The 15119-nt window shown below is 56.1% G+C and overlaps 1 protein-coding gene across 5 annotated transcripts in view; it reads right to left on the minus strand.

Annotated features, from left to right (window-relative positions):
• Positions 1–15119, minus strand: part of DPP6 (dipeptidyl peptidase like 6) — an 846041-nt gene that overhangs the window by 52054 nt on the left and 778868 nt on the right. For all 5 annotated transcript variants that reach the window (XM_032483043.1, XM_032483045.1, XM_032483041.1 and 2 more), the window contains exons 13-16: positions 11025–11132; positions 8978–9069; positions 8100–8147; positions 6331–6449 (exon numbers count right to left, since the gene is read on the minus strand). In XM_032483043.1, coding sequence (XP_032338934.1) covers positions 6331–6449; positions 8100–8147; positions 8978–9069; positions 11025–11132 — 367 coding nt within the window. The remainder of the gene's footprint in view (positions 1–6330; positions 6450–8099; positions 8148–8977; positions 9070–11024; positions 11133–15119) is intronic.

The raw sequence follows: 15119 nt of genomic DNA on the forward strand, positions 1-15119 counted from the left end.
AGGGCGACAGCGGTAAAGGAGCTGGGGTTCGGAGCACTGTCTATGGCACAGAATAACATGATTTATTTCTAATGGGCATTTCAGGGAGCGCACTGTCAGGACATGAGCCCTCATCCTGCAGAGGGGTACGCTGGCTCCAGGCACCAGCACAGCTCAACACCTGCTGGTGACGGGGCGGTGTTAACCAGGCAAGCGCTAAGTCCCTTCCCAGCGGACTGGCTGTTGCCAGGGAGCAGCAGGGCTCCCACGGAGGGTCAGCTCGGGAGCTGGCCACGTTTTCCGATGAGCATAGCATCTCCAGAGCATCTGCGCGGCTACGCTCGTGATGCGGTCTCTCCTCAGTCGTGGAACCCGCAACCTCCAAGGGAACAGCTCTGAGTGTCCGAGAGGCTGAACAGCTGTTCTTGCTCATGGACACACAAGTGAGGCTCCAAGGAGTGTCAAGCCTGGTTCCAAACGTTCACCTGGACAAACTCACAATTAAAAGGGCTGCCCGGGTTAATGCCTTGGCAACTTGGATGAAGAGACGTCTGGAGGATTAGGCAGCTTGCAGGACCAGACCGTGTGTTTCCCCTTCCAGACCCTGCTGCTGAGAACTGGTACCACCGCATGGATTTCCTCAGTGATGCAGGTGGCTGATTACTGATATTATTTAATGATTATATTCTTTATAATCATAATTAATAATTACTACTATTTTTCTGTCTTTGGGGCTCCTCACTTACCATTGGGTATATCAGCTATTTGAAATAAACTGAACAGAGGCAGAACGTGTAATTCCTACACTGGGCCAGGATACAGGTGCACCTACTCAGATGTGCGCCGTAGGAGCCAGGGTGAACCAGCGTCACCCCCGGGCCACTCTGGAGGGACGTGCGTCTTTCTGTCCCCCAGTCCAAAAGATTCAGGACAGACAGAGCTGTCCTTCAAACAGGAGTTTTGGGCAACAGCCTTCCCCCAGGAGAAGTCCTGTGGTGCCAGGATGGTAGCTGTTTCTGCTCCTTCCAGTAACAGGGTCTCACGAATGTTCCTTCCTGAGGGCACATTTCCGTTCTCTGAAACGACATGCTGTCCCTTCCATCTCCCCTGACCACAAGGCTTTAGCACGTTAGCTCCCTGTAAGAAAATCCGCTTTACTTCCTCCTGCAGGACAAGGGGAGTTCAGGGTGGTCTCAAAGCCCGGATACCTGACATTTCAACCTCATCATGAGGGAGGAATCGGTTTCTTTGAGGGGACGGCACCCAGTGTGACAGACACGTGGCACGTGGGCACCCCGCCCTGCCTGCTTTCGGACTCCGGCCCCCAGGACTGCAGAGATCACACTTCCGCGGCGCCAGGCCCCCTGCTTTGCAGGCGTCTGCTGTGGCAGCCCCAGGAAACGTGCTGAAGGTGAGTGCCTCTCTCTTTAAAGGCGAGATTGGGTGTATCCAGGATTGGCTGGCGGGGTCACAGGTGCGGGGGTGAGGAGGCAGGCGTCCGCTGTGGGCGACCCCGGACGGCTGAGTGCCCATCGCAGACATGGGTCCGAGTGAACCCACAGCCATGTCCACGCCGCCCGGGCAACCTCCTGGGAGGGGACCGGGACCCTCGTTCCCTGGCTGAGGAGCAACTTTGGAGGAAGTATGGAGATCGTCAGGCAGTCAGAGACAGCAGCACTGCCGTGTGAAGCACAGCTGAGGTCAGGGACGCCATGAGGGCCTACCTGTGGGAAGCACGGAGTGCAGGCAGTCGGAAGTGCGACTCCGGCACCCAGTGTCACAAGAATGTGCTTTTCAGGCTGTAAGAAGCTGGACAAACATCAGGTGCTCATGGCTTTGCCGAGAAGACCAAGGAAGCAGCAGGCAAACCAAAAGCCCCTGGTGAATCCTGGGATGTACATGATTTTGTTATGAAAGGTCGCATCGCACTGCAGTCTTCTGGGGGCAGCTGGCTTCGCTGCCAGCCCCTAGAGATCTGGAAAGGAACTGAAACCTCTGCATTAAATGTGTTAAATGAGTTTCCACGAGGCCCTACTGACTGCGGTTCACACGTGCCCCCAATCAAGTCCCCAGTGATCGTCCACAACCCGCGCCTTCCAGATACGAACCCCTGACACGGAGGGAGGGGCCCCAGCTTCACAGGGGTGGGTGCGAGCAGCGCACACATCTCCGGGTCTTTACTTACCTAGATGCTGTTTTAGTCTGTTTTTAATATAACAGTGTGCAAAAATAATTTATGTATTTTTAAGTGTATTTTTCAAACAAGTTAACAGTAGCTTCCACTGGGACACGGTAGTGGAGAGGCAAAGACCATTCTTTTTTTTTTTCTTTTTGGGGGGGTAGGTAATTAGGTTTATTATTTATTTTTTTAATGGAGGTACCGGACGCGGAACCCAGGACCTTGAGCACGCCGAGCAGGCCTCACCACTGCGCCACACCCTCCCCAGCAAAGGCCATTCTTTAATAACGACATTTTCTAACCACGCGCATGTGCTGTTTTTAACTTGTTAAAATCACAACGGAAGTTTTTTTTTTTTTGCAAAAATAACTTAAATTCTTAAAAATGACACCTGCATATAAATTCTGTAACTCTCACTCAGAGTAGGCTCTGACATATGAACAGCAAAGTCAATTTTATGTAACTTTAAGTGGTTTTGTATGTAATCAAAATTAAGAAGTTAAGAATTATAGAGAAATGCAAAAGTGGCAAACTTTGAGGAACCGCAGAAGAAATGCTCATGACAGATTAGCGGAGAAAGGACCTGGTGCTGAGACTAAATGACACTCTCCCGCGGTGGAGATGGACAACATACACCGCGGCAGAACAGCTGGGCAGGAGGAGGAGGACCATACGGCAAAGAACTGATCAAACAGAAGGACCGACTGCAGGCAGTTGACCTGCCATCGTCAGCCGGGACAGGGGTCCAGCGCTGGGCACAGCGCTGTCAGCTAAGGGGACGGGCTGGATCAGAGGAACTTACCAGAAACCACCAAAATGGAAGGTCCACAGAAAGCAAGAAGATGAGCAGGTTTGGACGGGGCTGTCACCATTCCCAGCTGCCATGATCCCAGCCCTTATCCCAGCCCTTGAGGACTAACGCGATGCGCTTAGGGTGTTTCCACATCTTGGCAATTATAAATAATGTTGCTGTTAGTAGCAGGGTGCGTGTATCTTTTTGAATTAATTCTTATATTGTGGTTAGCTTTACTCCATTGATAACTAAGTTTAAAAAGCTAAAGGTCTAAACATTCTTAGAAACAGTGAACAGAACATATATGTAAATTATATGCGCAGTATACTATGTATTTACATGCAACATACTGTATATGTGCAGTCAAACTGTAACAGTACCTAATAAAAACGAAAAAAAATCAGGTTAAGTGCATTCAGTTTAAGTGATGCGTTCTTATCCTGAGATTATGTCTCCCTCTTATTTTAAGATTATGTATGAATTATGTGCCAATAGTCTTTTTTTTAAAGTTAAGTTATTTTATTAAATCAAAGATTTGGGGGAAAAAGTAAGTACTAACATGATGCGACGGCTTGTCTGCTCTGATTGGCCATTCCCGCTACTCGGCGTCCACCTTGTCCGGGTTACTGGATCCCTGGACGGGAACCCCGGCTCTGCCCACACTGAGTACGCCCACTTCCCTCCCTGACGTCCAAACAATCTTAAATGTGGGAGCGTTCAGACCTCCTCTCCCTAACTCACCAAAGAGCACCGTCAAACTGCTCTCACATTCCCCTCGGCCTAAAAAGGAAGGGCTCCTGCCCTCGCTGCTGCGGTTGTCCGCGTGGCTGAGTGCGGGGACGCAGAGCTGCTGGGGGGGGGGGGCGCCGACCCTGGCAGGGGCAAGTGCAGCCAGCAGTCCAGCCGGGCGGAATCATTGCTGTTTCTGAACTGTCGTTCAGCCCCCTTTGCCGTCCCTGATGGCTGCTGCCGCCAGTGCCTGTGGGGGGAACGGGGGTCTGCGGCATCAGGATCTGACTTCCGGGGGGACTAAGGCACTCATCGCTGGAACTGTGTCCAAGTGACAAGCTGGAAGCTGTCAAGGGGGGCAGCTGCTCTCATTTCATCCACTTTGTTGTCTTTGTAAGTTTATGTCTTTCTAGACGATCCCTTTTTTAAAATGGGGTTTTGATTAGGTTTTTGGGGAGGAGGTGGATTTTGACATTCAAGTTACATTAGCCAGAAAACAGGTTACAATGAAAGATTTTTCAAAGAGCAGCTCTGCCGGGAGGAGGGCTGGTCTGTGCTCACGTGTGAGGCAGCAGGCTGAATACCTAAACAGGTTTTGAACGATTCGGAAAATCCCGAGGTGACAGCACCATGGGTTAAGGCTCACGTTTCTTGATAAGACGAAGCAGGGGCTGGAGACTCAGACCTTCCCACCCTGAGCTCTGCGGGTCTGCTCCGTTATGGGGGGGCGAGGTATGCTTGGGGGCATCCCTCCCTCCTGAGGCGGAGATTGTGGTGTCCTCAGCTGTGCAGGTGACCCAGGCTGTCTGTACCCGTTCTTTGCTTCGTTCTCCTTCACAGTGACCACCGAGGACTGGTCTCTTCACATGCAGTGTTCGCAGACCACAGCACAAGCAGCTTTACGGATAGAAAACGTCCCCGGACTGGCTGGGGCATAAACATGAAAAGAAATGTTACTCCCGCCTCAGGACGGACGGACACCAGGACGGGAAGTCCGTGCAGTGTTCTCCAGACACACCATCCACGTGGCCTCCCGACGAGGGAGCCGTGTTTGTGTTCAGCGCACGGGACACAGGTGCTTCCTTGCCTGAATCCAGCCTTTCAGCGTCGGCCCAGGGCCAGAGCTCTGTGGAAACTGGGCACAGGGGGCCGCTGTCCTCGGAACGAGGCCATTCTGACCACATCCAGAGCGAGAAGCCCCGGCTGGACTCACAGGGACCTTCTGGCTGCCTCAGGAGGCGGGGGAGGGGCTTGTCACAGACAAGATGCTGGATTTGTGACAGAGGGCCACACGGAGCATGTGCTAGTGAGGGTCAGTGAGAACCCAAGAACCAGATTCAGTCGTCACCTCCTCGACCGGTGACAGTGTGGCCTTGAAGCCCCCGCTCACTCTCTGCCTCGTGTTTAAACCCACTTCTGGAACTTGACATCTGCCCTCTTTGACAGACCTTCCAAAGGGTGCCCACGTCCGCGCTCCCAGTTAGCCATTCTTCGATTTTCCCTTCTGTTGCTTATCACGACCTTGCACGTTTTAAAGCCACTTCCTCCTTCTGGAGGTCAGACTTCAGACCTCTGGTTACGCTGCTCCTGTCAGACTGTGGTCTCTGGCCACGTTTTCCCAGTCTCTGTGCCCCAGAAATCTCTGCATCTTCCTAAGCTGTCACTTCAGGAAGGTCCCCGGGGGGCAGCAGGTCTCACCGGCAGAAGAGGAGTCTGGTAAGAAAAGCTGTGTCCGAGGGGGTGGGGCTAAGGCTGCATGTCAGACGCCGCCGGCCCCCAACACATGCCCGCCCCCCTATCCGTTACAGGAGAGTGTCCGGGACTGAGCGTGGCGCCAAGCGGGCTGCGCCTTCCCGTCCTGCGACTGTTCAGGATTCTAGCTGACATTGCTGGTGACAGCAGGATGGGGTCTGGAGCTCCTGAATGGTTACCAGAGACGCAGCTCCGATGGGCTTGCTCCTTGCCCGAGACTCGGAGGACGGAACTGCTCCTGGTGTCCGTCCGTCTCCGCCTGCGGCATGGTTTCATTCCTTGAGGTGATCTCAGCAGATCAAGCCCTTCTTTGAGACATATTTCGTTACAACCATATTTATTATTTTTACCTTTCCGAGGGTTCCCGTCTTATCTTTTCAAGATACGACAAGACGCAACGACATCTCCTTGTGTCCATTACGGGGCGTGGCCTACTGTTCTGCATACGCCCATGGCGTGGTCCAGGACGTTCTGAAGTTTGGGATAAATTATCCATGCCTGGGGCCATGGGGAAATAATTTTCCCCCTGAGTCTTCTTTTACACAATCGCAATTCTTTAATATGCTTAAGGATCCTTGACATTGTTTTCTTACCTTTAGAGACGGCCTACGTTCATCACCATGTAAGGTACATTGTTTTAAAAGGAAAATGGAGGCAAACACCGGGATTAAATGGCTTGACCCACAGGAAGCTGTACACCTTTATAAGAAGTGAAGTATCAGTAACGCGCCCCACGGCAGACGCGGCTCCCGGGAGCCGACCCCTCACCTGCCCTGGGTGGGGGTGCCCCCGCCAGTGCCCCCCAGCAGCGCCCCTGACAGCGCCCCCCCAGCAGCACGGGCCGCCGGGCCCGGCAGCGGCGGCCCAAGGGGAGGCTGAGGCCCGGCCAGGCACTCACCTTCGCATGTGAGCAGGAAGAAGTCGGCGCCGGGGCTGAAGGCGGCGTTGAAGTAGGTGCAGTTGTCCACCAGGTCGCAGGAGAGGCACTGCCGGTTGAAGTTGCCCACGGTGTTGGCGCTGCAGGGACGGGGGGACGGTCACCGTGGCCAGACCCGTGTCTCCCAGCTCTGTGTTTCCAGCCACTGGCCGCTCCCCTGCAAAGCTGTCCTGGGGCACCCTTCCCATGGGCTCCCCGGGCTCCCCCGTCTCCCTGCGGACCACCGGAAGCGCCTGGCTCTGTTGTCCCCTCCCCCCGAGCCGTCCTGAGCCCCAGTCCCCCCACGGGCAGGAGCCCCTGAGCACCCGCTTCACGGGAGGTGTTCTAGCCCCAGCCTGGGCCTGGTTGGGGAGAGAGTGTGTGCGGCATTACTTCTAGCATGTTCTAGGACCTGAGCCAGCAGTTAGCACTCTGGGGACAGTAGCTGTGTGTCTGGGCCTCTGACCCCCCTCCGAGGGCCGGCTGCCAGGGGAGGACAGGCAGGGAAACACCAGCTGAGCTGGGCTCCGGCTGCTTCCAAAGCCAGAGTCATGGTGAGAGGAGGTTCTCACTCAGTGGCCAAGAGCAGGAGGGGCCTACTTGAAGCTGCCACCCGGGCCACTCTGAGCAACCATGACTTCACGTCAAGGAGGCCTAACATGTGTTTCTGAAAGTTAAGAGAGACCGAGGTATCTTTCAATAAACCTGGAAGCAGCCCTTGTCCGAGCACTTGGCGTGGGAAGAATTCTAACGTGAAAACTGCCCACGAGAGTGAAGACGTTCCGGGGGGAGAGCTCGGCCCCCTCAGAGTACGCGTCAGCGTGGTCTGCCTCAGTCTCCTACTAACGTGGTGATGGGACTGATGGGGTCATCCTGGTGGACGAGCAGTGACGGACAGCCCACAGGGAGAAGCAAAGCTACAACCACGTGGATTTGCTGGGCTTCTCCTGACTCAGCACAGGGACCGGCGGGGGCGGGGGGGCAGTCGTGCACCTGACAGGCCTCCGCCCACCTCCCGGCAGTGGGGGGAGGGGAGACCGGGCGTGGGCCCAGCCCAGACCGCGAGGCCCACGCAGAACAGAGGCCTCTCAGGTGGCCCGTGTGCGTGTGCGCAGTAACCAGCCGCCACCTCCTTCCCGTCCAGAAGGCATCGGAGATAACAGGCCGCCCCCTGTCCAGCCGGCCCACCAGCAGAAAGCTCCCGGGGAGAAGCGCACTGCAGACCCCAAACCTTCTCTCACGAGCAGAGCGACTGGGGAGACAGGGCAGGCGACAGCACTGACTCCGAGGAGGGACAGACCCTGGACGCGCCTAGTCCTTCTCCATGACGCAGAGGTCACCCCTCCGCCACCTCGAGATCTGGGAATCCGACCAACGTCCCACATCACGTCAGCCTGGGTTCAGGCCGGCCTGCACCCCAGCCTGCCGGCATGTGCCCGAACTCGACTCCCCTCTGAGAAAAACCCCACTGGGGGTAACCCCCCACGTCAGTCTGACTGAAGGTGGAAGCCTGTTAGAGCCCCACCTGCTACCATGAGAAGAAAGCAAGCGACGGGGAGAACTCAATTTGACAAAAGCGGAGAAATACAATACAGCCTTAGACGCGGTGGCCTCAGCACGTTTGGCCTTTCCCTCCAGGCCGCGGAGACACCTGTCGAGGTGGGGGTCTTCCCTGCGCCCCCCCCCCCGCCCCGGTACTGCCGCGGGGCGGCTGCAGCGCCGAGCCCTCCGTGGGAGGCCAGCGGGCGTACCTGTAGAGCTGGCGCCTCCTCGGCAGGTCCTCCGTGCTGAGGAAGTAGCTGCAGAGACCAGCAGGTGCACAGCAGTCAGGTGGCTTCAGGGCAGGTTTTCATTTTACACACTGACCTTTCCAGGGACGTGCGCTGTTCCCTGGGCCCACAATGAGCAACGCCCCCTCCCCGGGGCCAGCTTCACGTGGGCGGGCCGGACTGGGGATGGCCACACATTCACGGGCCGAGGGACACGCCGCTGCAGACCTCCCCCGGCCCCAGGTGAGCCTGCGTCGCCGGCGGGGCCCTGCTGTGGGGTGGGGTGTGTACACTTGGGCTCGGAGGCCTGGGTTTCTGTATAGGATTAACCTTCTGGCGGGTGAGGACCCGAGAACTCTCGCTACAGGTCCAGACACACAGCCCGATTCCACAACTCGGGTGGGCTGACTCCCACCCCGGACCCTGTGTGCGGAGCCCTGGCTCTGGTCCGTGACCGGGGCTGAACAGCGCCCTGCCTGGACTCCCACCGCCTGAGTTGAATCCCAGAGCCTCCTGTTACTGACCGAACACTTAACTGTTGGTCTGTCTTGGCTTATTTGCCTCTGAAGTGGGGAAGTCATGACCCTGGATCAGGGAGCCGCTGTGAACGAGGCAGCGCTCACCACGAAGCTCCTGCGGGGACCTGCGAAGGCCCGGGGGTCCGCGTGGCCCCACGTGGCCATTAGGACCTGCGGCTCTGGACGTGGGGCTGGCGGGCAGGAACCTAACACAGGTTTTCATGGAGGAACCGGGACGACGTGACCTAGGCTGAGAGGGAAAGGCGAGGCCCTGGGCTTGCCCTGCGAGCACAGGAGGTGGGGCCACTCAGCGGGGGTCTGGGACAGGGCGGGCTCACTCACATCTTATTCCGCGTCTCATCGTAGGACAGGATCCTGGTCACGTCCCAGTCCCCGGACGTGATGGACTGAATGTTGTCATTGCTGCTGTTGGGCTGAAACACACACAGGACACGGAGAGGGAGGACTGGACCCCAGCCTGGCTGCTCAGCCCCGGGGCCTCCGATATTAAGTGTGGGGGAGAGGGTGGGTGCCTGCCCCCACCCCCCGCCCCGCCTTATCCTGTCCTCCGAGCTGGCCTCCATCTGACCACCCCCAGGCCGCAGCCCCCTTCTCTGTGCCCAGAGAGTCCCACTTGGAGCCCTGGGTCCCAGGAGTCAGCGCCTGGCACGCCGCTGAGATGGCTCCTTTACAATCTGTAAGTCTAATCAGTGGTCGTTACTGTAGGGGGCAGGGAGGGAGGGAGGAGAGGACTGCGGGGGAGTGGATGAAACAGGAATAGAGAGAGTGAAGGAAGGAAAGGGGGAGGGAGGGGGCTGGGTGCACATCTGGGCTCTCGGCCACTCTGCTGTTATTCGCAAGGAGGTCTGGAAACACTTTACTGAGCGCTGCACGTCTGCACACACTGTGTCTCCCTACATGCCTCCCGGAGTAGAGCAACTACGACAATAAGTCATAACAGGAGGAGGAAAGCCCACCGTCTTTGGCAGGAGCGGTGTGATCTGAGAGGGGTGGAGGCGCCAAGGCGGTTCTGAGTGCAGCTGCTCCAGGAGCAGGTGCGAGATGGATGGTGTCCAATCAGGCAAAGGGCCTGAGACACACGCTGTGGGGGGGTGACCCCAGAATCGGGGGACTCAGGAGAAGGGAGGGCCTGTGGGGAGCCGGACTGGGACCAGGCGGGATAAGCTGGGTGCATGGGGGATCCTGGAGGACAGCGGGGGTCCAAGGGGCTCCTGCGGAGAGGGGCCTTCCGGGTGGGTGGGGCCTGCTTCCCTGCTGGGCATCTAAGGGGCACTTAGCAAATGCCGGGCACGTGGATGAGTCTGAGGTGGGCCGAATGAAAACATCTAAACACTTTAAATTCTGATTGACGTGATCCCAAATAAGAGAACACAGAAATCTGGGGCCAGCGTGCCGGCTGCAGAACGGGGACCAATGGCAGCCGGTCTGCAAACATTCTCCAAGTCACGTGGCTCAGTGGACTGAAAGCTGAAATATCCGCATCTGAGCCTCTGAGTCCTAGTGACCCCGGTCACTGACCGAGCCAGGGCCGAGTTTCTGTTCGTGCTCCATCAAAGCCATTCTATGTGGGCCATTCAGGGAATTTTCCTTTTGAAACTGTCTTGTGGGTCATATTTTGAATATGAATCTTCTACTTTATATCCACAGAATATTTTTGATAACTTCTTAAAAGTAAAATTGTATTCACATGCCCTGATCCCAAAAAGCCTTTGACTGCTTCGACGTGGAACCCACACCGAGGACGAGGGTGGTGCTGACGGGAGGGCCACGGCCCCTCCACCTTCCTCCCAAGGGCAGGGCTCCCCGGAGGCACAGCCCCCGGGACCACCCGGCGGGGAGGTGCGCAGGCTGCCCGGGGCGCGTGCTCTGCAGGAGGCGCGTTCCCCGGGCTGTGTGCTTTCTCTAATTCCCAGGTGTGCAGCTCAACACTCCCTGCCCTCATCCCGCCAGAAGGGCCCACCCATGGCTGCAGCAGAGAGCAGGGCGCTGCGTCTGGCTGGCTAACCGTGCAGGTGGGATGCCCTGGAGCTGGACCACGAGGGGCCGTGAGTGCCCTGGGCCGGGCCCCGAGCACCCAGCGGACAAAGGAAAGGCCGACAGGACAGGACGGGCAAAGTTGTCTACCTCCATCCTGGGGCTCAGACCCAACAGTGGCCCTGAGTCCCCTCTGAAGTTATCAGAAGCATCACTCGTGTTTTTGAGCCCCGGTCAGGACAGCTGTCTCACGAGTGCCCTGTGCGGCCCCTCCTCCTAGTTTCAGTGCCGGCTTCACTTTGGGGACCTCAAAGATGACAAGTACACCCAGCGCTCGGCCACTGGGGACTGTCACCAGGGCAGCAGAGCAGAGCTGGGAACTAGCGGGACGCACCTGGGACGAGGACACGGTGATGTGGTAAAACTTCCCCTGACCTCCCTGCGGGATGGCTCTGACGAAGAAGAACTTCCGGCCGTCCTTGGAGAACACGGGCTCTTCGTTCTGTGGACGAAAGCCAATGAGTGAGTCTATAAGATGCTTCATTCGGTTTTGAGGATGTTGGGCCGGGCTAAAATACATTCTGAGATACACTTTGTGTCATTTCCAGCGAGAGACGCGGCTGAGAGGGTGAACGCTGCATGGGGCCTTCCCTCTCCTTGGGAATCCTGAGTCAAACCCCAGTTTTCTACGAGAAAATGAGGAATTCAGAGGCAACAGTCTAAGCAGAGGCAGGTGGACAGGCCTCCGGGTTTACAGAGCACCAGGCCCATGGCTGACCAGGGACCCGGCGCGCGGACAGCGCGGGCCAGGGCTCCCGCTTCACCACGGCCGCTCAAATCCAGGGCGCGCGGAAGATTCTCCAGGGCAGTGTGTTCTCTCCCATAAAGAACAGAATGCCGGATACCCCCAAACCCGGTCCTAAGAAAGAATTCTATTCTTTCAGTCCTGTCTTTTGTTCTTCTACTTAATAAAATCCACCTCATACTAAACAGCCCACCGAGGAGATGAGAGGAAAGAAAAAAGCTCCAGCCAACAAGGGCGGGCCCCGCACCTTCTGAGACATGGGTGGCAGCTCACTGCCCTCCTGGGTCCGCGCGGGGCTTACTGCGTGGTTACCACACGGGCACCGGAGGTGCAGGCGGGCTTGGATGTAAGGTCAGTTTCCCCGGGAAACAACACCGGCACCCCCAGTTTTCCCTGGGGGAGAGAACTCCAGGCTGGATTCACAGTTGGCCCCTGAGCGTGTTGCCATCTCGCCCGGCCCCCCAAAAGCTGAGAAGCCGCTGCTCGGCCCCCAGCCAGCCCCCTGCGGGTTGCCTGTCGCCTTGATGGACCAAAAAGGGATTTTGCTTTGGTGGCATCTCAGCCTCTCTGAAGCTTCAGCTTGAACGTTTCCATCCGTGAACACCAATTAGTTGGCTGAGATCTACATTTTCTGACTCAAGGAGCTCCACGCTAACGCGGATGGGAACAAATGGTAAATAAACCCCAGCTGGCACAAGGAAAACTCATTTCCCTGCAGGGAGTGAGTACATGCAAATATGCTATGCCCAGAGAAATAAACCAACATGTGATTAAAGTGACATTTAATCTTCATGAATATCTGCAGGAAAATGAAACCTTTAATCTGCAAATATTTATTTTTCTATTTAGAGTTGGAAGCATGGTATTTAAAAACAGAGGAAATGGAAAAACCAGCAGTAAACCTGGCTTTTTAAATGGATTTTTATTTGCTAACCGCAGGATGGATACCACAGTATTGCTTCAGTTTTCTGGGGAAATGTTTGCGCTTTGGGCAGAGAAAAATACTCTGAATAAATGTAATAAATAATTAATTCTAGCCAGAAGCATTATTTTTACACCGAGAAGGCCTCAGGTATTGCAATGCTGTCTTTACAGTGATCCTGGGAACAGCCCAAGGCAGGTGTGAGGGACCAGCCTTTGAACCTCTCTGAGACTTGGTTTTTCGTGCAGTCAGTGTATTTTTAGCAAAGAAGTGCAGTGTTTTTTGACTAGGAAAGCTGGATTTTAATCCTGGTTCTGACTCTCCTGGATTTGAGGGGAAACATTTTTGATCTCCTGGGGACCAGAGCATTTATCACACGCGATGCCTGGTTTCCACCTCCATCAGAGCAGATCTGTGAAGAATGAGTCCGTTTTTATTGGTGAGAGATTCTTCGTGAGCGATTTGTAGCCTTTCTGCCAATTCTTCCCACAGCTCGGGTACATTCATGTTGCCCAGTCTCCCTGCCTGAATTTCGAAATCACAAAAACAAAATTTTGGTTAAAGAAGGAGTGTCAGAAATTGACCTGAGGGATGACTCTCCAAACACGAAGGCAGGTCCTGGGTCCTCCCCCTCCTGGCCAAGGGCCCGCAGGGCTCCTAGCAGGTCTGCCCCAGGACGACTTCGAAGCTCACACAGCAGTGATGGTAAGTGTGTGGAGGGGCAGCCTATTTCTCCGGAACGTTCCTAGAGGAGAGGGAACTTGGTGGGTCTTCATATGCCGGAACCCTCTTCACGTTGGCTCAAGGCGAATCTTTTGAGGGGATCCACGCTGAGGCCTCGGGAAAGACGGGGGTGGTGGAGGCTCAGACGACGGCCCCCGGATTGCCCTCGCCCACCCCGTTCCCCTGGCCACAAGTGGTCAGCAGACCCAAAGGTCTTTGTGGACTGGGTCTCCCTGAGGGTGACAGAACTTTACACACTCCAGGCTGCTGCTCCGACGACACTGCCCTGGGCGGCTGGCGTGAGCCTCCGTGACCCCTCAGTGGTGGACGAGCCTCATGAAGCTGTCAGCAGTTTCTCTGGAGCCAGGTAGTGAGTGGCCTTAAATAAATTCCCAACTCGCCCTCCAGGACCTCGTGGTGTCTTGGAGGAGGTGGAAACAATACCAATTATTATTGAGAAATAGGGCCCACAGATCCCTTTATGAAAAGCCTCTTCAAAAGGAATGTCATGAGGAACTGTTTGAAATTGGATTTCCTGCTGCCCACGGCACCCGCAGGGACAGGCAGAGACGAGCTGAGTGGTGCACAGAGGTGCAGGCTCCGCACGGCCCCGGCTGGGGCCGTGCCCACCTGGCGGGGGTGGGGGTCGCTGGCCGAACCTGGGCAGGGAAAGCACCGCCCTCGAGGACACGGCTCCTCTTCCAGACATCGCGTCTGAGGCTCCAGGCAGCGTGAAAGGTCTGTCAGCGGCTGTTGTGAAAACGTCAGCTGTTGCCTAGTGAGCGCTTTAAAGGTTACATTTTCAAAGTGTAAGAATGATACTTTTACTTTATGCTACTTTGTAGTGCTGACTTGATTTTGCTTGGAAAGATCTGGTTTCCCAAATGCAGGCCGTCACCCTGCGCCAGGCCGGGCTTCTCACGTGGGCGATGAGTGTCCTGCGGCCAGTCTGCGGAGCTGGCGAGGAGTGACGCAAGGTCACCCACGGATGAACACACGCCGTGTCCACACCGGGGAGCCCTGTTCAGCCTTGAAGCCGCTGACACGCTGTGACATGTGCTCAGCGGAGGCGGTGGGCTCGTGTTTGGGAAATCCACCAGCCACGGCGCCTGGAACGATCCACCGTGTCAGCTGAACAGATGCCTCTGCAGAGAATGGCTGTTTCTTCTGATCCTTTTGTTTCAGTCTCTCCGGCGTTCTGTCTGGTGATGAGAGGAAGGTCACGACGTTACTTCTGACAGCTGTGTTCCCATCACCGGTCCGGGTGATAACGAACTCCTCAGCGTGACTCAGGCACAGGCCCCGCTCGGTGCTTCCAGATGCCAGGCACCCTCTCACTCCTGCTATTTCTTAGCATGGGCTTGGCACCCATGCTTGGACGAGGGAAGACACGTGGCCCCAGGCGGCCGTCCCTCCCCGTCTCAGGCTGGCAAAGCGCAGGGAAAGGTGTATTTGGAGGCAGCAGGTCCATTCACAAGGCCGCCGCCCCGACACAGCCAACGAGGCTGTGCTAGCTGCTCGTTCCATGAAGAGCTGAAGTGCACACAGCTGCTGGAATGTTCCCGGGGGGCCACTGCCGACGCCTGCTTTGCCCAGAGTTAGCGCGGCCATTCGTGGAATCTATCCTGTCGATAAAGGAGACGCCTGCGCCCTCCCCAGCGTCGTTCTGAGACTCAGATCCGATTAGGGTTTTCCCACAGGACTTTCAAACAATTTGCATCCCATTAGGTGGGATGAGAAGGAAGTTAGCTTCCAAAAGTTTCCACCTGTGCTTTCTACCCTCAGGGTGTGCGGTGAGAAAAACAGAACTGATGGCAGAAATACCAGTGCTGAGGGTTTTATTTCTGGTGGATGTGTAATTTTTTTGCTGGAGGCCTGTGCCCATCTCCATCCTCCAGTTCCTGAAGCCTGTTTGACGTGCATCTCTTGTCCGAGTCGGGGGTGGGAAGGCTCTGATGTCAGGTCCCTGGAAGACTTAAGCTGAGCCACAGCGGAGTCCATCTCCAAGGAGACAACCATGAAACCATGCAGAGAAAAGC

The sequence above is a fragment of the Camelus ferus genome, chromosome 7 (genome assembly GCF_009834535.1).
Source record: "Camelus ferus isolate YT-003-E chromosome 7, BCGSAC_Cfer_1.0, whole genome shotgun sequence".
NCBI classification, from domain to species: domain Eukaryota; kingdom Metazoa; phylum Chordata; class Mammalia; order Artiodactyla; family Camelidae; genus Camelus; species Camelus ferus.